Consider the following 26,360-nt stretch of genomic DNA (forward strand, 5'->3'; position numbering starts at 1 on the left):
TTGTGTATGTAGGTAGATGTGTGTCTGTAAATAAGTGGTAGTGTTCTTCTGAGAGTAGTGTTTTTGTTTTTAATTTAGAGGAGAGGTGGTTTGGTTATTTGCTTTATATCATATTGCAATAATCCTCCTCTATTCACTGATTTCTTCCTTCTCCCTAATCAATACACACCACCACCGAGAGTGAAAAAATATGTTAAATGAAAATAATGGCAACAACAGTTCATTTTTTTTCTTTGATCTGAGCTTGTTATTTGTTGTGCATTCTTTCTCATGGAATTTTGCTTCCATGTTTTATGACACCGTTAAAAATTATTACCAAATAATAATAATAATATCTAATGAATAAATAACTTTATTTACCCAGTTTCAATGATCCCTTATAGTGAATGAGTGTCTGTGTGCCTGCTTATGTTTGCATGCGTGTACATGGAAGTGAGTAGCTGATGCATATAGAAATTTATAGACATGGTTTTATGTTCAGTGGCTTCAAATATTTCCTGCATCTTCCTCTTTGTTTTCTTTCTAATTAAAAAATATTGTTTTCCTTTTTTTAAAAGTTTTTCATTCAAAATTTCCATACCTATATTCTTCATGCATGTGTGCGTGCATGTGTATGTACATACGTGAGTGTATGTATAGTGAGAGAAAGAGAGAGAGACTGGTTTCCATCTGTAACTCTAAATACATCTCATATCTTATTAATGCTACACTGTTCCTAAGTCAACTTGTCAAGTACTATAACAGAAAAAAAAAAATAAATATTAAAAATATAATTAAAAAACACTTCTTTGTGTGCCAACTTTTCCAATAACAAATTTATCCTAGATTGTCACTTTCTTTTTTTTTTTTTTAAATATTTTTTTTTCTTCAATTGAACTGTCTCCATTAAACAAAAATTAAGGAGTTGTTTCGATTTTATTGAAATATATTTCTTTTAATCTTTAGATTCAAAGTAAGCCAATGGAGATTATAAGAATAAAAATAAGAGTTAGAGATGGTGCTCTTGGAGGATTTGCAGTTCCTGTATAATAGGTATGTGGATAAATCTTTATCTGTACTATGGTGGTTGTAGTCTTTGAGCAAGGTTGTGGGGTATGTATTGGACGTTTTTTACATAACTGTTCTGATGGAGGCCGAAGCCAAATATGAATTCCATTGATTTGGAAATTTTTATTCAACATACATGCTGGTAAATAATCTTTCTGAAGTCCAGTGAACTGCAAAAACAAATAAAAAGAAAACAAATAAATAACAAGCATATATCAATATTTGAAAAATATCTATGCATATCAAACAAAATCCTGCCAAAAATGATCTGCCATTCAAACCAAAAAGAATGAAGCTGTTCCATTTCTTTTATGGTTTTACCTCTTTTCTTGGTGATTACAATGCTCTTATCCCTGGAACAGTATTTTGGATATGAGCTAAAATCCATTCCTTGTCATGAATAGTTGTAAATACCATTGTCCATTGAGCCATAAGCATGAGCGATTGCTACCATCTTTTCACCTTTTCATAGTGTTTGATTATTGCCATTTTATCATCCAAAGGAACTGTATTACACTGAAGGTCACCAGGATTATATTTAGAAGTAGGGCCTTTTGTGAGGGCATGGTGGTTTAAGAAAAGCACAAATTTATACACAGTAAACATAAATGCATGCTTGAATTTCCTGGTACACACTACAATGCTACCTTACAGTGGAAGGCTAGAACTATTGCTCCTGTTAACCATGTAAATAGTCTAAACTTTGTAATATGTATATTTTAAAAAATTATTAGCTTTTATCTGCTTTTATCAATAATCTGCTCATATTTTCATATGTATTTTATTTGATTTTCCACTCCAATACTGGTTTTTAAAAGAAAATTTTTTTATTCTTTTAAATACGTTTGCTGACATGAACAGAACACATCAGATAAATTGACTTAAGTTGAGGTGTATTTTTTTCCATTGATTTCTTTAAAAGCAGATAGTGTACATCACCTGACAGCAGGGTCACCAGTTCAATGATCTCCGGTTACTATGTTTACATATCGTAGCCATTTGTGAGACAAAAATTTTGAAACTGAAATTACTCACCCTGCTTCTGAACAATTACGAGGGTGTATTCATTTATCTTGATATGAGTGACATGGAGTATTCATCATCATCATTATGCATTCGTTTTCCATGAAGGTATGGGTTGGACAGTTAGACGGTAGTTGGCCGGTGGAAGAGCTGTCCAGGCTCCACTTGTCTGTTCTGGCATGGTTTCTATGGCCGGATGATGTCCTTCCTAACGCCAACCACTTTACAGCGTTTACTGGGTGCATTTTACAGCGCACCAGCACAGGGGTTTTGTACTTGGCTCTGAACAAGTGCTTTTCTGCTTGGCACTGGTACAGGTGCTTTCTATGTGACACTGGCATGGGTGCTTTCATGTGATGCCAACACCTGTGAACCCTAAGGACAAGGATCACTTGGCTGATAGAGGGATGTGCCTGTATGTTTAGATGGACAAGATTTTACTTTGCTTGATGTGTCTTCCCAAGCACAGCAAAGCTCCAGAAACCTTGTCATCTCCTCAGCATCTGAAGATCCTTTCTCACCACTTCATCCCATTTGTCTATTTTCCTACTTACTAGGACTTTGGTCCTTGCTCCATCAACTCTAAGGCCCTTAGCTTCTAGACCTTGCTTCCACACTTGAAATTTCTCTAACTTTGGTAGCAATTCAGTTATAAGAACATGGTCATCAGCATAGAGGAGCTCCCAAGGGCAGCTAGTTTTAAATTCTTGTTATGGCCTGGAGGACTATCATAAACAAGAGGGGGCTGAGAACCAATCCTCAGTGTACTCGTACACTAAATTCCTTGCTATACTCATTGCCGACTTGCACCTTACTGACAGCATCCCTGTACAACTCTCACCAACCACTCATCTCTCCCAGCTTCCACATTGCCCATCAAATAAGGGTGCAGGGGAAGTTGTCAAAGGCTTTTTTCATGTCAACAAAAGCCAAATGCTGAGTTTTATTTTGGCTAAATAGTTCTCCTGTACTTGCCTTACCTGGAAGATAGCATCAATAGTGCTATCTTCTACCAGGCACAAAACCAAACTGCATCTCATCTAGACTAACTCTCTGCCTAATTAATTGAGCTATGACCCTTCATCACCTGGTCAAGCAATTTGATACCTCTGTAATTATTTCTTAAAATCTGGGCCTGGAAACAAATATGATCTTTTCAGATCTTGGTGGTTAAAAAGGAGCGCATTCAAACTCAACATCCAGTGCAGAAAGCCCAGCTGCTACATGTAACAGTAAAAGCCAGTAAAAAGGTTTTCTGTTCAGACGGCTTAGAAAAATAAAATCAACAACAGTGGCACCCAGTGAAAGGAGTTGCTGGTCCCAAGGCAGCTCCCTGGTACGAGACCTTGTCGGGTAAAAACCAGGAAGTGTTTAAGAATAAGTCACTCTACCAAGATAACCAAGAGATATATAAACTCCCTCTCCCAGCCAGAACCAGCAGAGAGAAATTAGAGTCACACTTAAATCGACCAACAATAAAGGAAAGAACAACCAGGAAGAACCCTATCACAACAATGCTGCCCTCTCGATGAGAATAAGACAGAGGATGTCCAGCAATCAATAGTCAAGAAGTACTGTAAAGAGAAGCAAGTTCCATTTGAGATTCTCTGCGAAATGTCCTGGACTTTCATCATAATATCACTTTTGTTTATATACCTCCTAACACCACTTCTTTACTGCAACCTATGGGACCTGGCTAGCATTTCTAAGTGTTACTTCCAAAGGCAGGATGTACTCAGGCAGGATGTAATAGCAACTGAAACGGAGGAAGGCACCACACTCTATGATTTTTGGAAGACATAATATTTGTAAGGCTATTCTTAGTATCAACTCAACATGGAAGAATGTATCAGAAATGTTTATGAATGCCATTTGGAAGAAACTGTGCATCGAATTTGAGGACAATTTCAAAAGCTTTGACGGTTCAGATGCAAATAGAGGAGAACCTTGTTGAAAGAACTAAAAATGGATTTGGAGGAAGAAGATTTCAATGCATTAAATGATGCTGTCATACAACCACTCACAAATGAAGAGTTAATGGATCTTCATGAACAGAAACCATGAGAAGAGCAGCAACCAGAATGAGAACAAAAACATTTCATCACTAAAATGCAGCAAGCTTTTATGTATATTAAGAAATTACTAGCCATTTTCGAGGGGTTGCATCCTGATCCTGAATGCTTGGCTAAAGTTATGGGGGCTCTTCACACCACTTATGCTCCTTATTGGGTTATCCTAGATGATAAAAGTAAAACTATTTCACTATTCCAGACAAGTTTTTGCTGCACATTGAAAGTTGACTGAATTGGAAACCTCTGATGGCCAACCTGTTCCTTTGACATCAATGCTGTAATCCATGCTTCTCCTCCAACCTCCTTTTCTGACCACTCAAGCACATTGAAAGCAGCAATCAGGTAAATGATTCTATATTTTTAAAATTCTTTGGTTCTTTTATTATTTCTTGACATTCACAATTTTTTTTATTTGTATTTAAATGTTTAAAATACAATATTTTATACCAGCTTGAAGTCTTTTTTTAATGAATTTCGATGACTTTTTTACATGATTTTTTCCTGTCATGTTTTTGAGTTAAGTCATATTTTGGAAGCAAACACTGACATAAGTTGAGGTACACCTGTACACATTTATTTGCTTAAAATATCAGGTGAAATTTGTTGAGGTAGTCTATCCTTCTTGTTGCCATCAAGTTAATGTTTACAAGCAAGTTAATATTTCCACATGGCCAGACATGTTTTTACAGGCTAGAAATGAATGACATTGCCTGTAGGATGATGATGATGCATGCTTGCAATAAGTGCATGATATCAAGACAGGGTATAGACAAACGCATGCATGCACACACACACACAAACACACACACATATCTATATAAACCCATGTATACATAGACACACAATGGCCCTCTTTCAGTTTCTTTCCACTAAGTCCATTCAATAGGTTTTGGTCAGTACAAAGCTACAAGTGGAAGAAACATGCCCAAGATATCATGTGGTCGGCTTGAACATGAGACTACATAACTTTACCATACATCAGATACATACATAAACATACATGCATGCTTATGTATGTATTAGATCATCAAGTATGACACTTGTAGAAAAGAAAGGAAAGTTTGTGCTTTATAAATACAAGGAATAGTTTTATTCATCGAAGTATGCACCCATATTATCAATACACTTTTGCCATTTCAGCAGTAGCTTGTCCAGCCTGGAACTGTAAAAGCCTGGCAACAAAATCTTGGAAGGCCTGTTTCACAGCGTCATCGAAATTAAATTTTTTCCTATCAAAAAGTTATCCAAATTCTGGAAGAAGTGGTTGTCAGTAGGGGCAAGATCAGGTGAATATGATGGATGAAGGAGAACTTCCAGCTCCTGTACTTTTGCCAATGTCATTTTTGTGATGTGTAATCTGGCATTGTCTTGCAATAAAATAGGAGTGGATCTGTTGACTAATCTCGGCTGCTTTTTTGTAAGTTTCTGCATCATTTGGTCCAGTTGGCTGCAGTATACTTTGGCCGTGATTGATGAGCCAGGTTTAATGAAATCCTAATGGATCACACCTACACCAGGCCATCAAATACACACCATCAGCTTCTTTTGATTAATTTTGCTGTGTTTTGGTGGTTTGTCTTTGTCCAACCATTGTGCTGAACATTTACGGTTGTTGTATTGGATCCATTTCTCATCACATGTTACAATTCGATTAAAAAATGATTCATTTTTGTGGCGAGAAAGTAGCTTAATGCAGGCTTCCAAACGTTACTGTTTCTGATTTTCATTGAGTTCATGTGGAACCCACTTATCCAACTTTTCCACTTTACCAATTTGAACTAGGTGAGTCAATATTGTTTGCTCGCTAACACCAAACAACAACGATAATTCACGGGCACTTTGAGATGGATCTGACTGAACGGTGCCTTCCAGTTCGTCATTATCCACCTTTGTTTCTGGCTGACCACGCTGCTCATCTGTGAAGTCAAAGTTACCAGAATGAAATTTTGCAAACCAATTTGATACTGTCTGCTGTATAATAACGTTAGAATGAAATACTCCTTTAACATTCCAAGCAGTCTGTGATGCTGTATTTCCAAGAAAGAACTCATATTTCAAAACTGTACGAATTTCCAACTTATCCATCTCTAAACAAAAATAGCAAAAAATGATTTTTAAATACTTTATAAAGTACAAAATGAGTTAGAACAAAGAAATAGATGTGTCAGCTTTCTAACAAAAAATAAAGATTATCAAAATATAAGAATGGTGCAAAATGAGCAGCTGTCAAAGTTTACCATCTACCTTACTACAAATTTCATACTTGGTGACCTAATATATATGTATATATGGAGATAAATGTTATATATCATATATTAACATTGGTTATGAATATACTGATGTATACCTGAATAAATACCTAATGAAACAGACATATCATTAGTCTGTTTATCTATCAATTTTTCTACGCGCACTTGTGCATATGCAGACACAGACACAAGTATAAACGTTTGTTTATGTGTGTAATATATATTTGTATCATCATCATTTAATGTCTGTTGCCCATGCTGGCATGGGTTGTACGGTTTGACCAGGGCTGGCAAGTTGGAAGGCTGCACCAGATTCCAGACTAATTTGGCATGGTTTTTACTGCTGGATGCCCTTCTTAATGCCAACCACTCTGAGAGTGTTTTACATGCCAGCAGCATGGGTGGCATCTTCGTGACACCGGTGTCTGCCACAACTGCAATTTTACTTGGTTTGATTAGTCTTCTTTTCAAGCATGACACAATGCCAAAGATATTGGTCATTGTCTCCCAACACTTGAAAGGGGCTTTTCACGTGCCACTACCATCAGTCATGTTGCCTCTATGAGGCCCAATGCTCGAAATGTGCTTTTTACATTCCACTGGCACAGGTGCCAATTTTGTGACACCAGCATCAGCAATGACGGTTTCACTTGGCTTGATGGGTTTTCTCAGGCACACCATATTGCCAAAGGCCTCAGTCACTAGTCATTGCCTCCATGAGGCCCAAAGTTCGAAGATCATACTTCACCACCCCGTCCCATGTCTTCCTCTGAGTGTGTATATATATATATATATCTATATATATCTATATATTTTTATATGTATATTTGTATCGTCATTTAATGTCCATGTTCCATGCTGGCATGTGTTGGATGTTTTGATAAGACTCCGATGTGTCTAAGGACTGTATATATGTCTGTGTGTTATATTACAGCAGAAGTAGTATTAGTTTAAAACAGTGATCTGTGTATCACACTAAATGCAGATAAAACACAGAAAACCAAATTAACTGCAGTATTTGTCCTGAGAAAACAGGCCAACAAAGTTTTTTTCTTTGCTGTCAAGAACTTTGAACCTGAATTAGGGTTTTGACTCAGAATCTGAATATAACATCTGTTTACTACCATCACATCAAGATTTTAAGATCCTGGACCCAAAGAATTTCATTGTTTTTTTTTTTGTTTTCAATAAAATAGCTTATGAGGAACAAAGCATAACATAAGGCAACTGTAGGAAAAACATTTAGCTAAGAATAAACGTCTGTATTTGGTTTTTCTTGACTTGAAGAAAGCCGCTGACTAGGTCCCCCATGCCCTCATCTGGTAGATAATGCAGAAGAGGAATTCATGATTGACTTCCTTTGGGTACATATCTATGTTGATGTCTTTGTTCTTGTTGGTGAATCACTGAGTTAGAGAGGAAATTTCTGTTTCTGGAAGCAAGATCTGGAATCCGAATAAGGAAAACAGACAAATCACAAATACCTTCAGGGAGATGGCTCTGCTCAATATGTTGGAAAAGTATTGGTAGAAACTGCATACAGTGTACCCAGTGCAAGCTATGGACACATAGGAAGGGCAGTGGTATCACAGGAAGATTAACAGAGAAAGTAGTCTTTGAGTGTGGCAGATGTGCAGGTAGAATAAATACGAAGAATGTATAGAGAATAGACTTCTTCGAGTGTTTGGCAGAGTTCTTAGAAGTAGTAAATAACTTGTGTTACCTAGATGACCAAGTCAGTAGTGGGGGAGAAAGTTTTGAAATTGTAGTTGCTAGAATTAGAGTTGGCTAGGCAAAGTCCAGAGAGCTACTATCTTTGTTGATAACAAAGGGCCTCTCCCTCAGAGTGAAAGTCAGATTGAATGATGTCTGTATGAACAGCTGGACTACATGATAGTGAAACATGGGCTATGACTAGAGAGGACTTGATAAGGTTTGAAAGAAATGAAGCCAGCATGCTCCGCTGGATGGGTTATGTCGGTGTGAATGTATGACAGTGTATAAATGACTTAAGAGAAAAATAGGTATAAGAGGCGTCAGGTGTTGCATGCAAGAAAAAAGACCACTGGTCATGTGATGAGGACAGCTGCATATAGAAGTGCTAACCTCTAATTGTGGAGGAAACGTGTGGAAGAGGTAGACCCAGGAAGACATGGGATGAAGTGGTGAGAAAGGATTTTCAAATATTGGGGTTGACTAAGGAGATGATGAGTGACTGAGACTTCTGGCCTCTTGTGTTTGAGAGGACATCTCAAGCTAAGTAAAATTGTGGTTGTCCTTGCATACAGGTATGTACCTGCATCCCTCTTCAGCAGAACTGATCCTAATCTTACAGGCTCATGGATGCTGGTGACACATAAAAACCAACCATGCCAGTACCATGTAAAAATCATCCATTCTGGTGTTGCATAAACGCACCCAGTCTACACTCTGTAAAGTGGTTGGTGTTAGGAAGGACATCCAGCCATGGAAGCCATGCTGAAACAGACATGGAGCCTGGGCAGCTTTTCAGCTTGCCAGATGCTGTCAAACTGTTCAACCCATACCAGCATGGGAAATGGATGTTAAATGATGATGATGAATTTACTAAACAAGGAATCACAATAATAACTAAAGAGAATTTTAAGTTATAAATTCCTCAGGATATGAATAATAACTGGAGTACTGCAATCAACTTCCAAAATTGCATCTGTTCTATCTTAATTAATTTCAAAAGATTTTATAAATGAAAATTCAGTACAAAACAAACCACTTTTCTGTTTTGGAGGAATGAAGGTTAAGCAAGGTAATTTCAAAATAAATCATAAATGAATGTTTCAAACATCCTCTTGTATTGATTGAAGATGATACACAAATATTTACTCTGTAAAGAGGATACTCTAGTCTTTAGTCAGCAAACAGTGATAAAGGTTTACACAAATTACATTCAACATCAACAACATATTGAGCAAATTTCTAAAGCAACTCCTTATTCTAATCAATGAAAAAAGGAATAAAGCATTAGCAGAAGACAGTTAGACAAGACAATTAACCATTTCCATAAGGAACCAGGATTTAATGATAGTTGGAAGGAATATACATGTGAACCATCATCAGTGATCATATTCAAACACATTAGCTTTTAAAGAACATATTTTCTACAGACTAAAATTATTGACTTCACTGGAAGATATAATTGCTTGGATAAGCTAAGTCTAGGCAATACCAAAATCTTTGAAAAAGAATGGCACAATTGTATGAATAGTTTCTGTTGAAAAAAGTGTGTATATATATATATATATATATATAAGTAGTTAAATTTCATCCTTATATTTAATTTTATGTATGTGCATGTGTATATATATATATATATATATATATATATATATATATATATATATATATATATATATACACACAGGTATGTGTACGTGGGAAAATATATATGTATAATATACAATATGTCGATAGATACGTACGTCTCTGTCTTTACTGATTCTTAAAATAATCCTTGTCTTGCAATCATTATTAATTTAGTATTTTGACACCAGTATTGATGGAAAGGTTTGACCGACTTACTGGAGGATAAAAATATGGTGCCAGACAAGTGACCTACAATTTTTCACATTAGGATGTATATATTTATGTGTACAAGAATCAAAAACTATAATATACAGTAACTGATCAATTCAAGGCAATCAGATGAGATGATGCCATATTCATTAAACAGAAAACAGATTAGAGGGCAAAATGGCACTTGCAATACACTTCCATCCAAATGCTAAAATTAATCATGTCATCTTCATTTAATATGAGGCTGTGAAGTGAGTGTTGTCATAAGATAATGTTTGTAAGAAACCAAGTGTGTGAAATAGTTTTGATTCTCAGTTACAAGTGCTTCCGTCATAGTTTTAATGATATGAATTTTAAAATTTTGCAGTTATCTCTCATTATGAAACAAACATATTAGGCCTGTATAAAGGTTACTCATTTCAAATATCAGAGAACTCTTGGTAATCCTAGAGAATACTCAGGTATTCTCTTTGGTGAAGGCCCAGCAAAACCATAATCAACCTACTATAATCTCTGAAAGAGTTTTAATTTTAAAAAACATATTTATATTAAAAAAAAAAAATATTTATCAAAAATGATGTAAAGCAGTTTGAAGATTTTCTTCTGGAAATGGAATTTGTATTTATATAAAAAGTGAGAAAATATTTGGCCACTTACTGCATACAAATTTGGTGGAAGATAATACCAATCCAGGCCAAATTTATTATTTTTTGGTGGCTTCCCTTGAAACATCCACCCAAAGGCACCCAATTTTCCATCAGTGTATGTGAGAAATACAGGGTATAGTTCTTCACAGTTTAACTTCTTTGAAAGGTTCATGAAATAATGTGTTCCTGCATAAAAAAACGAAAAAAAGAACCATTTTCAAAACATGTCTTCTTGCAAGACTTCAACTGGTGGGAAATACAGAATACAGGAGGGGGTAACAGAACGAAATATTTGGTTCAATTCTGAAATCTTTCTAATTTCGAGTGACGTTAGCCATAGAGAAGATAAGATCCTATGATTTGACTTATAAGGCAAATTTACAAATGTGCCATTTATGACTGAAACACATTTCTCTTATTTGGAATCAAATCTGTTGGAATGAAGTTGATGTTACATTTTCAATGGCTACAGCAACAGACAGAGAAGTTTTTAAAATAGCAAAATAGAAGCAGTGTTACTGTGTGTGTGTGTGTGTGTGTGTGAATCACAATCAAAAATGTAAATTGTAGTTGTGGCCGATGCCAGTGCCATCTGACTGGTTCTCATGCTGGTGGCATGCAATAAGCACCACTCTTGAGTGGGTCGTTGCCAGTGCCACCTGACTGGCTCCCCGTGCCAGTGCCATGTAAAAAGCACCATCTGAACGTAGTCGATGCCAGCCCCCCCCCCCCCCCGCTCCTGTGCTGGTAGCACATAAAAGCACTATCTGAATGTGGCTCATACCAGGGCCGCCAGACTGGCTCCTGTGCCGGTGGCACATAAAAAGCACCCTCTACACTCTCAGAGTGGTTGGTATCGGGAAGGGCATCCAGCTGTAGAAACTCCGCCAGATCAGACTGGAGCCTGGTGCAGCCTCCTGGCTTCCCAGACCCCAGTCGAACCGTCCAACCCATGCCAGCATGAAAATGGATGTTAAATGATGATGATATGTATAACATATTTATTCTTAAAACTGAACCATTTCAGAAGATAAATTAATCACTTTTGATATGGCTAGATCCATTTTAGAATTCTTTGTTATTGTCTTTTCATCTTCCTAAATAATAAAGAAAATATAAAAAAGCCTGAAGCTAAATGAAGATTTATTTTACAGACTTATATGCAAGCTGAGTAGATTAACAGGTTTTTATTTCAGGAATATGTAAAGATTATCAAATCATTGCTTTTGGTTTGATAATTAGTCAATATTCTATTTTATTCTGTAATGAATTATTTCTAGCTTTTCTTATTTCAAGAAAACTTTGAAATAAAAGTATTTTCTTGTAATGCACGTATACACACACACACACACACACACACATTTCTAACAATTGATCACTAACTAAATACTCTTAAGTGTCCATTTTAAAATTCAGTCTGTATATGGAGAAGTCCACTGGCAGGATCAGAAGATCAGAAGTTCAGACAAAAGGTTGTCATTTTAAATTCTGATTTCTTTTATTCTTTTACTGCTTCAGGCATTGGACTGGGGCCATGCTGGGGCCATGCTGGGGCACTGCCTTGAAGAACTTTCAGTTGAACAAATCAACCCCAATTCTAATTGTTTTTTTTTTAAGGCCTGGTACTTATTCTATTGGGCTGTTTTTGCTAAGCGGCTAAGTTACAGGGATGTAAACATACCAACACTGGTTGTCAAGCAATGGTGGGGGGACAAACACACATGGCAAGCTTCTTTCAGCTTCTGTCTACCAAATCCACTCACAGGGCTTTGATTAACCCAGGGCTATAGTAGAAGACACTTGCCCAAGGTACCAGGCAATGGGACTGAACCTGGAACCATGTGGTTGGGAAGCAAACTTCTAACCACACAGCCACACCTGCATCTAAGTTCAAATTCTACACAAGTTGGCTTTTCTATTCCTTCTTTTGGAGCTTGTATTAGCTGTGAATTGGTAATCAATTTAATAGTTTGTTTCCAAATTTTATATGAATTTATATCAAAAATTATGATTGCTATTATTAGCATTAAGTAGTGGCAGAATCAGTAATGTGCCAGAATAAATGCTTAAAATATGTAATTTTATTTCTTTATATTCTAAGTTCAAATCTTACTCTTTTCATTCCTGTAAGTTGATCCAACTGACTATTTTTTTTCTCCTGATAAATCACATCCCCAATAAATACGATGTTAAACTCCCTTCCAACTGCTTTTTATTGCGTTCATTATTTAAACCAATATTCCAGCATTATGCAAATCTACAAATTTGAAAAATAAAAGCAAAATAACTTTACTCCCAGCAAGCACAACTTTGGTCACAAGAAGGTTTCTCCAATACATTAAAAATAATAAAACTTCTATAAAGATTATATTTAGACTTCCTGTTTAGGTTTGAAAAAAACCCCAAAAGTATTTTAGAGGATGACTAAATGAAAATTCTTAATCAATCTTAGACTTAATTAGTGTGCTCCAAGTGTTTAGTCAGAGATTTGCTTCTCAACCATGCGGTTTTGAGTTGAGTTCCACTGCATGGCACCTTGGGTAAGTGTCTTCTGTTAGAGTTCAGGATTGACCAAAACCTTGTGAGTGGATTTGGTAGACACAAACTGAAAGAAGCCCTGTGTGTGTGCATGTTTCTCATGGCTTGTAAACAATGGCTTCCTGCCACTATCATTGGCTTGCAGTCCGCCACAAAATGATGTCCAAGGAGGATCCTGACATGTCTTCTTGACATGTGTGATCTCTGTAAAACACAAGGCCCCGTAATCAGAGTTGTTTCCAGTCCCTTGCACAAAACATGCCTAGGCTGTTATTTGTTCTTAAGATTATGAGATTATGACCTTACCTAGAAATAAGTGGAGATTTGGCAACTGGAATGATATTCAGCTATAGAAAAACTCTGCCTCAATGTTCTGTTGTCTTGCTCATTCTAGTATGAAGTAGTTAGATGTTAAAATGATGATGATTGTGTTGTAGTTTAATTTCTGGTCTGTAGATTATTTGTAGATAGTCTGCAAGAGCTATGTTAAACGCAGACCAAGATGTCTAGTTATTGATACACTTTAATAGTGTTGGTTAATACCAGTAATTGTATAACAATGACTAAATATATGCAATAAGGCCAATTTTTTCTTCTCCTGAGTAAAATAGGTAGAAAACTAAAGTACATAAAGCTTATCTGGCAAACATATATTATTTCTGATTTGTTGATGAATATAATTACCTAATTGCATGAAATCTTTAATTATGATGAAATAACTTGGTTATGTGTAATATAAGAGTATGTTGGGAGGCACAACTTAGTACAAGGGCCAACCAGTTTGCACCACAACACTAATCAGCTAACGGAAATGTATGTTACATAAGCTTACAAAAAATCAGTTCTGCTTCTTGTGTTTCTTATAATATGTGTGTGTGTGTGTGTGTGTGTATACAGATCAAAGTATGTATATATGTATCTTACCCATTTTTGCAACACATTCTGCTTTTTTCCATTCTTTTGATAATTTTTCCAGCTTCAACGGTATCTCCATGTATTCCTTTTCTGGATCGTTACCCATCTGTATGTACAAGCCTTTATATTCTTTTGCATCTTGAGCACCAGGGTTACAGATAAGTCGAGGGTGTTTAAAATAAGCTGAAATTTAACAAAAAAATTGCATTTAACGATTATTTTTATGGAAGAAAAATGGTATTTCATACTTTTTGAAGTCTGAGATTAGAAGACAATCAAATAGAAATTATTAGAAAATTATGGAAACAAAAATAGTTTGAGGTTTGGCAGAGTTATCTCCCTTAGTTCAGCTGGAGAATTTTATGCATTTAAGGAGCGAAAGGGAAACTTCACTACGAGGACGGTTCTCATACATGCATACATACATATTGTCAAGAGGCGCAATGGCTCAGTGGTTAGGGCAACAGACTCGCAGTCGTAGGATCGAGGTTTCGATTCCCAGACTTGGTCTATTAACATATAAATACTACATAAGTATTTATTGTCTGAAAACCTTCAGTCTTTTTTTTTTTCAGTTTGCACACACACACACACACACACACACACACACACACACACACACACACACACACACTTTGTATATTAAACTCAAACTGTTATATTTAATTTGTTTAATCTGCATAATTGCCTCTCTCTCTCCCCGTCTCTCTATATATATGCAGTGTTGAGCACTCATTCTTATTGTACGACATTTATGTATATATATCATCATCATCATCATCCTCATCATCCTTTAGCGTCTGTTGTCCATGCTGGTATGGGTTGGACAGTTTAACTGGAGCTGGCCAGCTGGAAGGCTACACTAGACTCCAGTCTGGTCTGACATGGTTTCTATGGATGGATACCCTTCCTGATGCCAACCATTCCAAGAGTGTAATGGCTGCTTTTACATGCCACCAGCATGACCTCAGTATCTGCGATGACAGTGATTTTGCTTGGCTTGATGGGTCTTCTCCTCAAGCATGACATAATGCCAAGGGTCTCAATCATTGCCTTCATAAGGCCCAACACTCGAAAGGAGCTCAGCCACTTTGCCTCTGTGAGGTCCAATGCTTGAAAGGTGTTCTTTCTGTGCCACAGGCATGGGTGCCAGTTACAGGGAGCTCAACTCCTTTGTCAGTCATTAGGATAGTGCCTCTGGGGCTATTGAGTTGTTTTGACTCTTATTTCTAGCAATGCCGGTGCTAAGTAGTGCCCTTTGTCACTTTAGTGGCATATATGCTTCTGCCTTTAGGTTGTGTCCAACCCATGCCAGCATGGACAACAGACGTTAAATGATGATATATACATATATACATATATATATTTGAAGTAAAGCAACAAAAATTCAATAGGTTATAGCAGTACGTACGTTTCGTACAAGCTCCATTTATTCATGTAGTGAGAACACTACAGAAAATACAATGAAAATGTACTCCTCAGCTGCATAAAGGAATTTCATTTTAGAAAGTCATTTTGAAGATGTTTGCAAAAAACATGCGTAAGAGAAGAAAACACATCTCGACTATGCTGTTGTTTCACAGACGAAACGTACGTACTGCTATAACCTATTGCATTTTTGTTGCTTTGCTTCAAATTTTATTCACCAAATCTCTTGATTTTGTTTTTGGTTTTTATCCTACCAAATTCTGGTGCCTCAAACATTTTAAGTACTACATTTAATCTTTTGATTAAATCTATATATCTATATATATATATATATATATATATATACATACACACACTCTTCTAGGAAGACAACTGTGATGGGGCAGGAGGCATTGGCATACTTTTAGCAGAGAAATGGATAAGTAAGGTGATAAGCAAGGTAGTCAGATTATGTGACAGGGTACTTAAGCTCTGACTAATCTGGTGACCATGCTAGCCAGATCGACTACATTCTCACCAGAAAGTGGATTCATGGCTGCTCATAAATGCAAAGTCCTTCCCCAGTGAAGAGTGTACCCCTCAGCATAGGCTACTCATTAGTGACTTCAAACTGCAGGCACAAAGGATTCCAGGAAGCAAGCTAGTTTGGAAAAGAAAAAATCTGGAAACTTAAGGATCTTTTGAATAGTCAAAGGTTTAGGGATTTCCTAATTGAAGGATTTGATGAGAAGGAGAAGTTACAGACTTGCAATATCGAGGATAACTGGAAGTTCCTATGAGACAACTTATTGAAAGCCACAGACCAAATTTGTGGGTGGTGCAAAGTCCCAACCATTCCGAGAGTTATATGGTGGTGGAGCAATGTAGTTGACAGGGCCATTGGAGCTATATCAGGCAGCTAGAAAGGAAGCTAGGTAGCAGGTATACTTAGCCAGGGGTGAAGCAGAAAGGAAGAAGTTTGCCAATGTTCTGCAGTGTGAGGATCAGCAGCTTGAAGGGTTTCAGTTTGCAAGACAGTGTGCCAGAGGAGATTGTGATGTTGCGGGAGAGAAGTGTGTTCACAGTAAGTGACTCTGCAAAGAAAGAGGCTATGAAAGGCTACTAAATATAGAGAACTCATGGGAAAAGGAGAGGCTGCCTGATGTTGATCTAAGAGAAGGGACCAGCAATCCGAATAGGACAGTAGCGTTGTAGACAAAGCCATGAAGGATATGAAAATGGGGAAAGACCCTGACCCATGAGGAATAATCATTGAGATACTTAAAATATCTGGCAGTGTGGATTATGGTCTAGTTACTCCTATAGTTAATCAGGTGGTGTATGAAAGAGTCATACTCAATGACTGGTATACCAGCATCATAGTCAACTGCTACAAAGGTGAAGGTGATGCTTTAAATAGAAATAATTTTAGAGGCATCAAACTGTTGGATCAGGTGCTAAAGTCATGGAGAGGGTCATAACCCAATTAATTAATGAGAGAGTTAGTCTAGATGAGATGCAGATTGGTTTTGTGCTAGGGAGAAGCACCATTGATGTTATACTTCTGGTAAGGCAGCTGCGGGAGAAGTACCTCGCCAAAGATAAACCTCTATCCTGGGCTTTTGTTGACATGGAGAAAGCCTTTGACAAGGTCCCTTGATCCCTTATCTGGTGGTCAATGAGGAAACTAGGGATATATGAGTGGTTGGTGAGAGTTGTACAAGCCATGTACAGGGACACAATAAGTAAGGAGTGAGTTGGCAATGAGTGTAATGATAAATTCAGGGTACAAGTAGGGGTTTACCAAGGATCATTTAAGATGGGCTGCCCCTGGGAGCTCCTCTATGTTGATGACCTTATTATTATAGCTGAATCACTACTGGAACTAGAGAAGAAATTTCAGGTGTGGAAGCAAGATCTAGAATCGGAAGGTAAAAACCAAAGTATTAGTAAGTAGAAAAGCAGACAAACTACAAATGCCTTGAAGTAGATGGCTCTACTCGACCTGTGAGAAAGGCTTAGGTAGAAATTCCATAAGCTATGGACACGTAAGAGGTGCAGCAATATCAGGGGAAGGTTAACTAGGAAAATAGTTTTTGTGTGTGGAAGGTACAAAAGTACAATAAACACTGAAAATGTACAGAAAATAGACTCCATCAAACGCCAGTAGGGTAAGCTGAAGATAGTTGATAGCTTGTGTTATCTGGGTGACCCAGTCAGTAGTGGAGGTGGATGCTCCAAGAGAGTAGCAGCAAGAATAGGAATAGGCTGGACAAAGTTCAGAGAGCTCCTTACTTCTGCTGACAACAAAAGGGCCTCTCTGTCAGAGTGTAAAGCAGGCTGTATGATGCCTGTGTGTGCACAGGCTATGCTACATGGTAGTGCAGCATAAGTTGTGGCTGCTGAGGTCATGCGTAGGCTTGAAAGAAATGAAACCAGTATGCTTTGCTGGATGTGCAATGTCAGTGTGCATCTACGACAAGATGTAAACATCTGGAGAGAAAAGTTTAGCATAAGAAGCATCAGATGCAAGAGTGATGACTACACTGGTATGGCCTAGTGATGTGTATAGATGAGGACAGCAGTATGAAGAAGTACAGATATCTAACTGTGGAGGGAACCTGTGGAAGGGGTAGACCCAGGAAGACATGGGACGAGGTTGTGAAGCATGATCTGTGAATGTTGGGCCTCAAAGGGGCAATGACTTGCGACCGAGACCTTTGGCAATATGCTGTGCTTGAGAAGACCCATCAAGCCAAGTGAAATCTTAGTCATGGCAGATACTGGTGTCACGTAACTGGCATCTTGGCTGGTGCTACGTAAAAGGTACCCCTTACACACTCAGAGTATTTGGTGTTAGGAAGGGCATCTAGCCATAGAAACTGTGCCAAATCAGACTGGAGTACAGTGCAGCCCCTCAACTTAGCAGCCTTGGTCAAACTGTTCAACTCATGCCAGCATGGACAATGGACGTTAAATGATGATGATGATGATGATATAGATATATATATATATATACATACAAGCATGTATATATATATATATATATATATATATATGTATGTATGTATCTGTAATATAATATGTGACAATTATTTGGTCGGAGCAGTTGCAGTTTTTTGCCCCGACATCCGAAACTCAGAGTCTTACAGATAAATTCCTCTATTTACATGATATTGAGGTCTCATTCTTTCTTTTGTTGTCTTACCATTACCATTAATATGTATATATATATATATACATGCACACACACTGTATCTCTTGAGCTGATTCCTTCATGATTGCACTGCAACTATAGCTGATTTTCAAAGAATTCTCACGCTGAACCTTGCTAATTAGATCAGGCATGCAGTGACATGTGAGAAGTATATGAAACAGAAATCTAATCAAATACACCAAACGAAACGAAACAGGTGATAAAAAAATATTTAAACACTCCAACAATTTAAAACTATTTCCTTAACCAAAGAATTCTTGTCATAAACACTTGACTATCCAAGGGGTGCAACTCACATTTAAATAGCGAAGAGTTATCACTCTTCCCAAAGCAGCTGCATTCATCCGTAAGCAACATTTTTTTTGTTTTCTTGGAAAATCATAAGCTGCTAATGACCATCTTGAGTTATAACCTAAGACTACTTGAGTAACGAAGTGGTGATTGCTGGAATAAGCTCAATTATATATCTTTCTTGAAACATGAAACTCAAGTTGTCATAAATGTTATAAAATACTGTATACACATATTCATAAGTCTCAAATGTAATGGAATACTTTAATTTGCTCAGCCTAAAAGAAAAAAAAACAGGATGTGTGTGTGTGTGTTGCTAAGCCTACATTTGCTATCATCCATAACATCCTTGACGCACTATAATTTTCTTGATGCTCTTCGCGTATCTCTCTATTTCTCATCTTTCTACTGTCTGTGCTAATGGCACTCTAACTCTTCGTTTGGTCTACGTATAAAAGACTACATCACACTCTCCTCATCACTTCTCCTCTATCTTCTATCATTTGACCTATAAATAACCGATTGTGCCAAACTGTCTCTACCCAATACACAGTAACTTAGTGTTTCAGTACTGACAATAATCCCTCTCTCTTTCTCTCCTCCACTACCTCCCACCCTACCCTGCTTGATTCCACATTTTCTTATCCATATTCTCCTCAACATCCACATTTTACACTGTCCTCCTTCATCTGAGAGTGTAGTGGGTGCTTTTACATGCCACTGGCACGAGGACCAGTCAGGCAGTACTGGCCATGCTCAAATGGTGCTTTTTATGTGCCACTTGCACAGGAGCCAGTCCAGCAGCACAAGCAATGACCTCACTTGAATGTTTTTTCATGTGCCAGTAAGGCGACACTGGTAACAATCACGCTCAAATGGTGCTATTTATGTGCCACTGGCACAGAAGCCAGATTGCTGCTCTGGCAACGATCATGCTTGGATGGTACTGTTATCACTCCACTGGCACAGGTGCCAGTCACCGAATTTGGTTCGATTTCAATTTCACTTGCCTCAACAAGTCTTCGCAAGCAGGGTTTTGTGTCCAATGAAGGAAAGGTACGCATAAGTGGGCTGGCTACACCCCTGGCAAAGGCCACGGGTTATGGTCTCACTTGGCTTGTCGGGTCTTCTCACACACAGCATATTTCCAAAAGTGAGAGTACTATACCAACTTACTGAAGTAGTTATGAAAAGCTATCAAGACCAAATACCCAACAAAACTGACAAAAGGGGCCTTGTTTCTTCAGGACAATGTTCCAGTACAGAAGTCATTGGTTTCAATGTCTGCTGCTGTGCATGTTTGTGGCTTTGATCTCCCTCCCTATTCTCCTAGTTTAGCTCAATCTAACTCTCATCTGTTCCCCAACATGGAAAAACACTGGGCTGGGAACCAGTATCACAGTGATGATGATGTCATATTTGCTGTTGATGACTTTGAGCAATAGGATGAAAGCTTATTAACCAATGGGATCTAAGCACTGCAATACTGATGGAGGAAGTGTATGGACCACAAGGGGAACTATGTTGAAAAATAAACCTCATTTGGTCACATTCTATGAGAATATTTTGGTAAGCCTGCTGGATCTTTTTGTTTTATTACTATTTTGATTTGAAGTTTTGTGTGATGTGTTTTCCTAAATTTGTAGGCTCGTTAACCTTTGGATGTTGCATCACTCTTTGGAATCTGGATTTGTCACACCAGGAGTTTTTTGTAGTTCAGGTTTTTTTTTGTTTTTCTTTTAGGTCTTTTCCAGAATTTGCTCATGTACATGGGACACACTTGTTTAGATATCATTGCCAATGATGTTCCAAACATCATTTTGTCTTCTTTATATACTCTGATCCAATCTCATTAGCTGTATCCAGAAAATTGCATGCAGTGGATAAAAATCTGTACATGAAATGAAGGTGGTAGAGGCCTGAGATCAGTTTAGACGGCCTTCATATGGTATCAATCAGGCAACATCTGCTAAACAACAGCAGCAAAAATAAATATATAAATGCAATGCTGAAAAGTGAAGTGAGCAACATTATAGGAGTTGGCATTGAAACCCTCAAGAAACGCTCTCTTCCTGATGATCTCCTATATAGCCCCAAAACAGCTAGGCTCTCTTACCCCAGAGAAGCCCTGGATGGAAAGCACTCAACATACAAAAATAGACCATGCATGGGTATGTTGTCTGGAAGCTTGAAGAAGACAGTAGAATTAACATGAAACACAGCCTCTCTTGGACACAAGACCACTACATCACACTTTGAAGGCTATGCATTTGCAATCCAGGAAGAGGAAATTGCTCCGAAGTACCTGGTGAATAAGAGAGACAGTGATGCTCTTGCAGTCCCAAGGTGCAACCACATGTCTAGGCTATGTCATGTTTCTGTGGAAGACATCATGCATGTAATTAGCAGCTGTCCTAAAATGTCATCACGGTTCTACTTCCCTATGTGGCACAATGTTGTTGCTAAAACAATTTTCAATGCTATCTGCAAAAGAGACTGTCCTGAAATAAACTTAGAAAATCCCTCAGTTATAAAATTTATTCATAAACACCAATTCAAGGGATACCGGTGGAATATTCCCATCAAAACATCTGTCAAATTTAAAACATAACAGACTGGATATTGTTGTTTGGGACAGTGGAGCAAAGGTATGTACCGTCGTAGGGGTCAGCTCCCCTGCAGATATAGATATCTCTTTGAAAATCAAAGAAAAAGAGGCTATCTATGGACAACTGCTTCAAAACCTCCAGCTTCTTTATCCAAACTATGAATTCATATTCCTACCAATAATAATTGGAGCATTAGGTTTTGTTCGTAAATGCTTAAAGGAGAATCTGGATAAACTGGGATTTTCAGAAAGAGAAATCAACCGGCTAATTTGTACATTACAAGTGCAATCTGTGAGTGGAACAGTAAAAATATGCAAGACTTTTCTCAAGTTCTGAACGTGAATTTGTCTGTGTTAACTACATCCCAAAGATGGAGCCTTGTATTTTGTTGGAAACTGGTTCTCTCCTCAGTGTAAGATTTATAATCATTAAAAAATAGAGACATACATACATGTTTGGAGACAGCAAAAATAGGACACTCACTCGCACAGGGGCAATAAACACCAAAGATGTACAGAAAATAGATTCCATCACATGCCAAGGGAAAAACCAGAAGTTGTTGATAACTTCTGTTATCTAAGTGACCAAGTCAGTAGCAGGGATGGATGCTTTGTGAGCATGGCTGCTAGAATAAGAATAGCCTGGGCAAAGTTCAGAGAGTTCCTACCTCTGCTGGTAACAAAGAACCTCTCACTTAGAGTAAAAGGTAGACTGTATGATGCATGTGTACGGACAGCCATGCTACACGGCAGTGAAACATGGGCTGTGACTGCTGAGGATTTGCATAGGCTTGAAAGAAATGAAGCTAGTATGATCCGCTGGATGTGTAATGTCAGTGTGCATGCACCACAGAATGTAAGCACCCTGAGAGAAAAGTTGGACAGAAGAAGCATCAGATGTGGTCTGCAGGAGAGATGGCTTCAATGATCATGTGGTGTGTATGGATGAGGACAGCGGTGTGAGGAAGTGCCACACCCTAACAGTGGAAGGAGTCTGTGGATGAGGTAGACCCAGGAAGACCTGAGATGAGGTGGTGAAGTATGATCTTCAAACGTTGGGCCTCATGGAGGCAATGACAAGTGACCGAGACCTTTGGAGATATGCTGTACTTGAGAAGACCCAGCAAACTAAGAGAGATTGTATCTGTGGCCTATGCCAATGTCATATAACTGCCCTGTTTAAAAGCAGCCTTCAATCGTTGGGCAATATGCTGTGCTTGAGAAGACCTGTTGAGTCAAGTGAAATTTTTGTCATGGCCAATGCCATTGTTGCCTGACTGGTACCCATGCCAGTGGCACGTAAAAAGCACCATTCAAGCATGGTCATTGCCAGTGCCACCTGACTGGCCCCGATGCTAGTGGCATATAAAAACACCCACTACACTCTCAGAGTGGTTGGCACCAGGAAGGGCATCCAGCTGTAGAAAATCATGCCAGAACAGACTGAAGCCTGGTGCAGCCTCCTAGCTTGTCAGTCCTCAATCAAACCGTCCAACCCATAAATGATTATGATGATGATACATGCAAAAATATCCTGTTGTTGATGCTGAAATTTCTATGAAGGAGTCTTGGATTTTGGTTAGAAACCGACTCTTTCTCGATTGGCAAGAAATCTTGAAATAAAACGGAATAATGAGATACATACGTACATACATACACACACACACACACACAGCCATTTCACACCATGCATCAAGCTATAAACATCCACAGGTACATGGTATATAGTAATGTAGATGGCTGTAAGGTACAAGTTTATTATACAAATTAATCCATACAAGCCCATCCAATCTTAAAACATAAATTTGATTAATTTTATTAAAGTTATGCCAGAAAGTCTATACTTACCTGTAAGAGTATATAACTTTACATCTTTCTTAATGGTCTCACCCACCATAAATGGAGGCATCGTTTTTGGTGATGGAATGCGTATAGTGTTATTGTTAGAGTCAAAACCTTCCAAACGGCCTTTGATCTGAAATTCAGACATATTTCTAATTTCAACCCAAAGAATAATCAGAAGGAAAATAATACAAGGAAGACTTGACAAATAAATGAAAAATATTTTTGCATTTTGATATTTTTTTTTTTTTTATTGTTTAGCATGGCAGAGAAGAAAATGTTTTACAAGTGTTGGTCTCATATGAGCGTGAAGAACATTCTGTCCATTCAGAAATCAATTAAATAACAGTCATAGTGCAAAATTCACTCTGCATCAGCTTGATAATTTAGGGTGGAATCTCTTCTTTGTTGAGTAAAGTAAATAACAGATATATTAATGCTTTACATATCCACCTCCAAAAAGAGAGGAATCTTCTGATTTGTGTTCAAACGAAGGTTATTAACTGATCTGAATTAAATGAACACTTAATAGGATTAATTACTCAGAAAATTTCAAAAGACATCATAACTTATTTTCTGACTTGGAACTTTATTGCATATTGAAACTACTTTGACAACAACTACCTCCACTTCAACTAAATAATGACAGTTCTAAACACCACAGTTCTAAATACTACAATACACTCACCAGTAACTCTAGAGGTAGAATCTATGCTCTGTACACAAGACATACAATGAAATGGAACATTTATTACGTTTTATAATGAACAGTTGTGCAAGTTGCTGGAAAACAGAGGAAGATGCAAAGAATAGCATAAGATTTCTTTGTTGAGAAAAATTTGAAGAAAGGTTTTATAATGGCACTAACTGCTAATAGTAAGTGGACTGGACAGTTGCCAAAGAAAGCTTTCGACTAACTTTGTTTTGTTTCGATTCTTTTTAACCTCCTTCAAACATGTGTTCAAGCATAAAGAGCTCCCACACTTTCGAATATCTTCCAGAGTTCTATTTTTGTTCTGAAGAATCTGAAGTGTGTGTGTGTGGGGGGGGGGGGGCAGAGAAGGTATTGATAAAAGATATTATATGTGATTCATACACATGTACAAATAATAGTGACATTCTCTGAGAATAGTTACAGGGGAAAAAAAAAAGGCAAAGAAAAATATAGAGATATAAAACATTTCACATTGCATGAAATGTGCCTGGCAAAAGTCAGTTATTTATGTTTAGAAAATGGTATTAAAAAAACTATTATGTAACTGGCTATTTTGACCCAACAGTTGATTTCTGAAATGGTTATGATAGTTGTAGAATATTCTTGATGCAATGCCAATAATTGTCAGTCTGTGAGTTATTGTAATTGTTGGAGGTCTCATTGCAAATTTGTAATTTAAGACAGAAATTTAATTATAATTATACTTTAGAAACATAAATGACTTGGGTTGAATACTTGTACAGATGAACAGAAATGGAAATTTTATGCAGAAATTGCAAGTAAAGAAGTATTAAAATAAATTAGATTGGTTTCATTACTGCTACAAATAACCAAGCATAAGAACAAAACAGTTTCTTCAGAAACCTAATGTCCTGTTTTGTACTATGTCCAGTCTTTCAAGGAGGAAAAAAAAAAAAAAAAAGAGAAATTGCATTGTCTCTACAGTAAACTATACAATCTATTGGAGAATTGGCTAAAAAGACAAAATGAAATTTTCTTTGGGTTAAAAAGTGATTTTTCTATTTTGAATACATCTACACAGAAAGGATTTCATTCATTCTTTCAAAAATTATATAACAGAATAAATAGAATCAAACAGAAATGAATTTTTATTTGATTTTTCTTTAAACAAATAATCAAGGTGAATTGCTGTTGCAGTTAGGGTTATTATTGACAATGGAAACTACTTCATTTATGTTCATAAATGTCCTTAAATACTAAAGGATGTTTGTATAAAGATAATAACTACAGCATTCATTGTATATGAAACTATATCAAAGAGCTTATCCAAACTAATTTCTCATCTAAATACTTCATTTTTAATATCTGATAAAACATAATAATTAAATTTCACTAATAAAGATTATTTTGATAATCATTTACATTTAAAGATTATTATCTTTAATTTTTTTATAATAATCTTTTAAAAAATAATTGTTTCAAATTTAAGCACAAAGCCAGCAATTTTAGTTATGTTGACCTCAGAATTTGACTGGTACTTCATTTTATTGACCCCCAAAAGGGTGATGGGCAAAAGTAGCCCATGAGTGATTTGAACTCAGAGTGAAGAGTTGGTAGATGTGCTAATGATTTTGCCAACTTAATATCTTAAATATTACTTTCTACTCTAGGCACAAGGTCTGAAATTTTGGGGGAGGTGCCAGTTGATTAAATCTACCCCAGTACACAACTAGTTCTTAATCTATCAATCTCGAAAGGATGATAGGCAAAGTCAACCTCAGTGGAATTTGAACTCAGAATGTAGCGGCAGACGAAATACCGCTAAGCACTTCGCCCGGTGAGCTAACGTTTCTGCCAGCCCGCCGCCTTTCAACATCTTAAATATTGCATATGGCAAGTGAGTGAGCTGACCAGAGTTACCGTCGGCACAAAAGTAACAACCAAGTTAGGATTAATACACAAACTATATAAAGGAAAAAAACATCTAATAATAATATTCATGTTGCCAAGAGAAATGTTCGTGTATGGATGATATATTGATATAGTGATTCAGTGATTATTAATCTGACAAACGTAAGAAAGGGTACTTAAATTGATATAAGGTTTTCTTCTCTTAATTGCATAAGCATTTTTGTTAAGGATTTTTTTTTCCTTACTACAGGAAATAAGATAGCATTCTCTTAACTATGGACAACATATATGGACACAACTGGTCAAGGTTAACTGAAAAGAGAATATCACATCTAATTAAAAATATGAGATGAGTAAAAATTAGA

The 26,360-nt window shown here is 37.1% G+C and overlaps 1 protein-coding gene across 1 annotated transcript in view; it reads right to left on the reverse strand.

The window, feature by feature from the left end:
• Positions 1-336: 336 nt before the first annotated feature.
• The window catches only part of LOC106868193 (uncharacterized), a 94,427-nt gene continuing 68,403 nt past the window's right edge, over positions 337-26,360 (reverse strand). Inside the window, exons 4-7 of the mRNA XM_089353062.1 lie at positions 23,415-23,541; positions 14,053-14,226; positions 10,601-10,776; positions 337-1,217 (exon numbers count right to left, since the gene is read on the reverse strand). Of these exons, the coding sequence (XP_089209188.1) occupies positions 948-1,217; positions 10,601-10,776; positions 14,053-14,226; positions 23,415-23,475 (681 nt within the window). The 5' untranslated portion in view covers positions 23,476-23,541 and the 3' untranslated portion in view covers positions 337-947. The remainder of the gene's footprint in view (positions 1,218-10,600; positions 10,777-14,052; positions 14,227-23,414; positions 23,542-26,360) is intronic.

The sequence above is a fragment of the Octopus bimaculoides genome, chromosome 5, assembly GCF_046866305.1.
Source record: "Octopus bimaculoides isolate indiv1 chromosome 5, ASM4686630v1, whole genome shotgun sequence".
Taxonomy (NCBI): domain Eukaryota; kingdom Metazoa; phylum Mollusca; class Cephalopoda; order Octopoda; family Octopodidae; genus Octopus; species Octopus bimaculoides.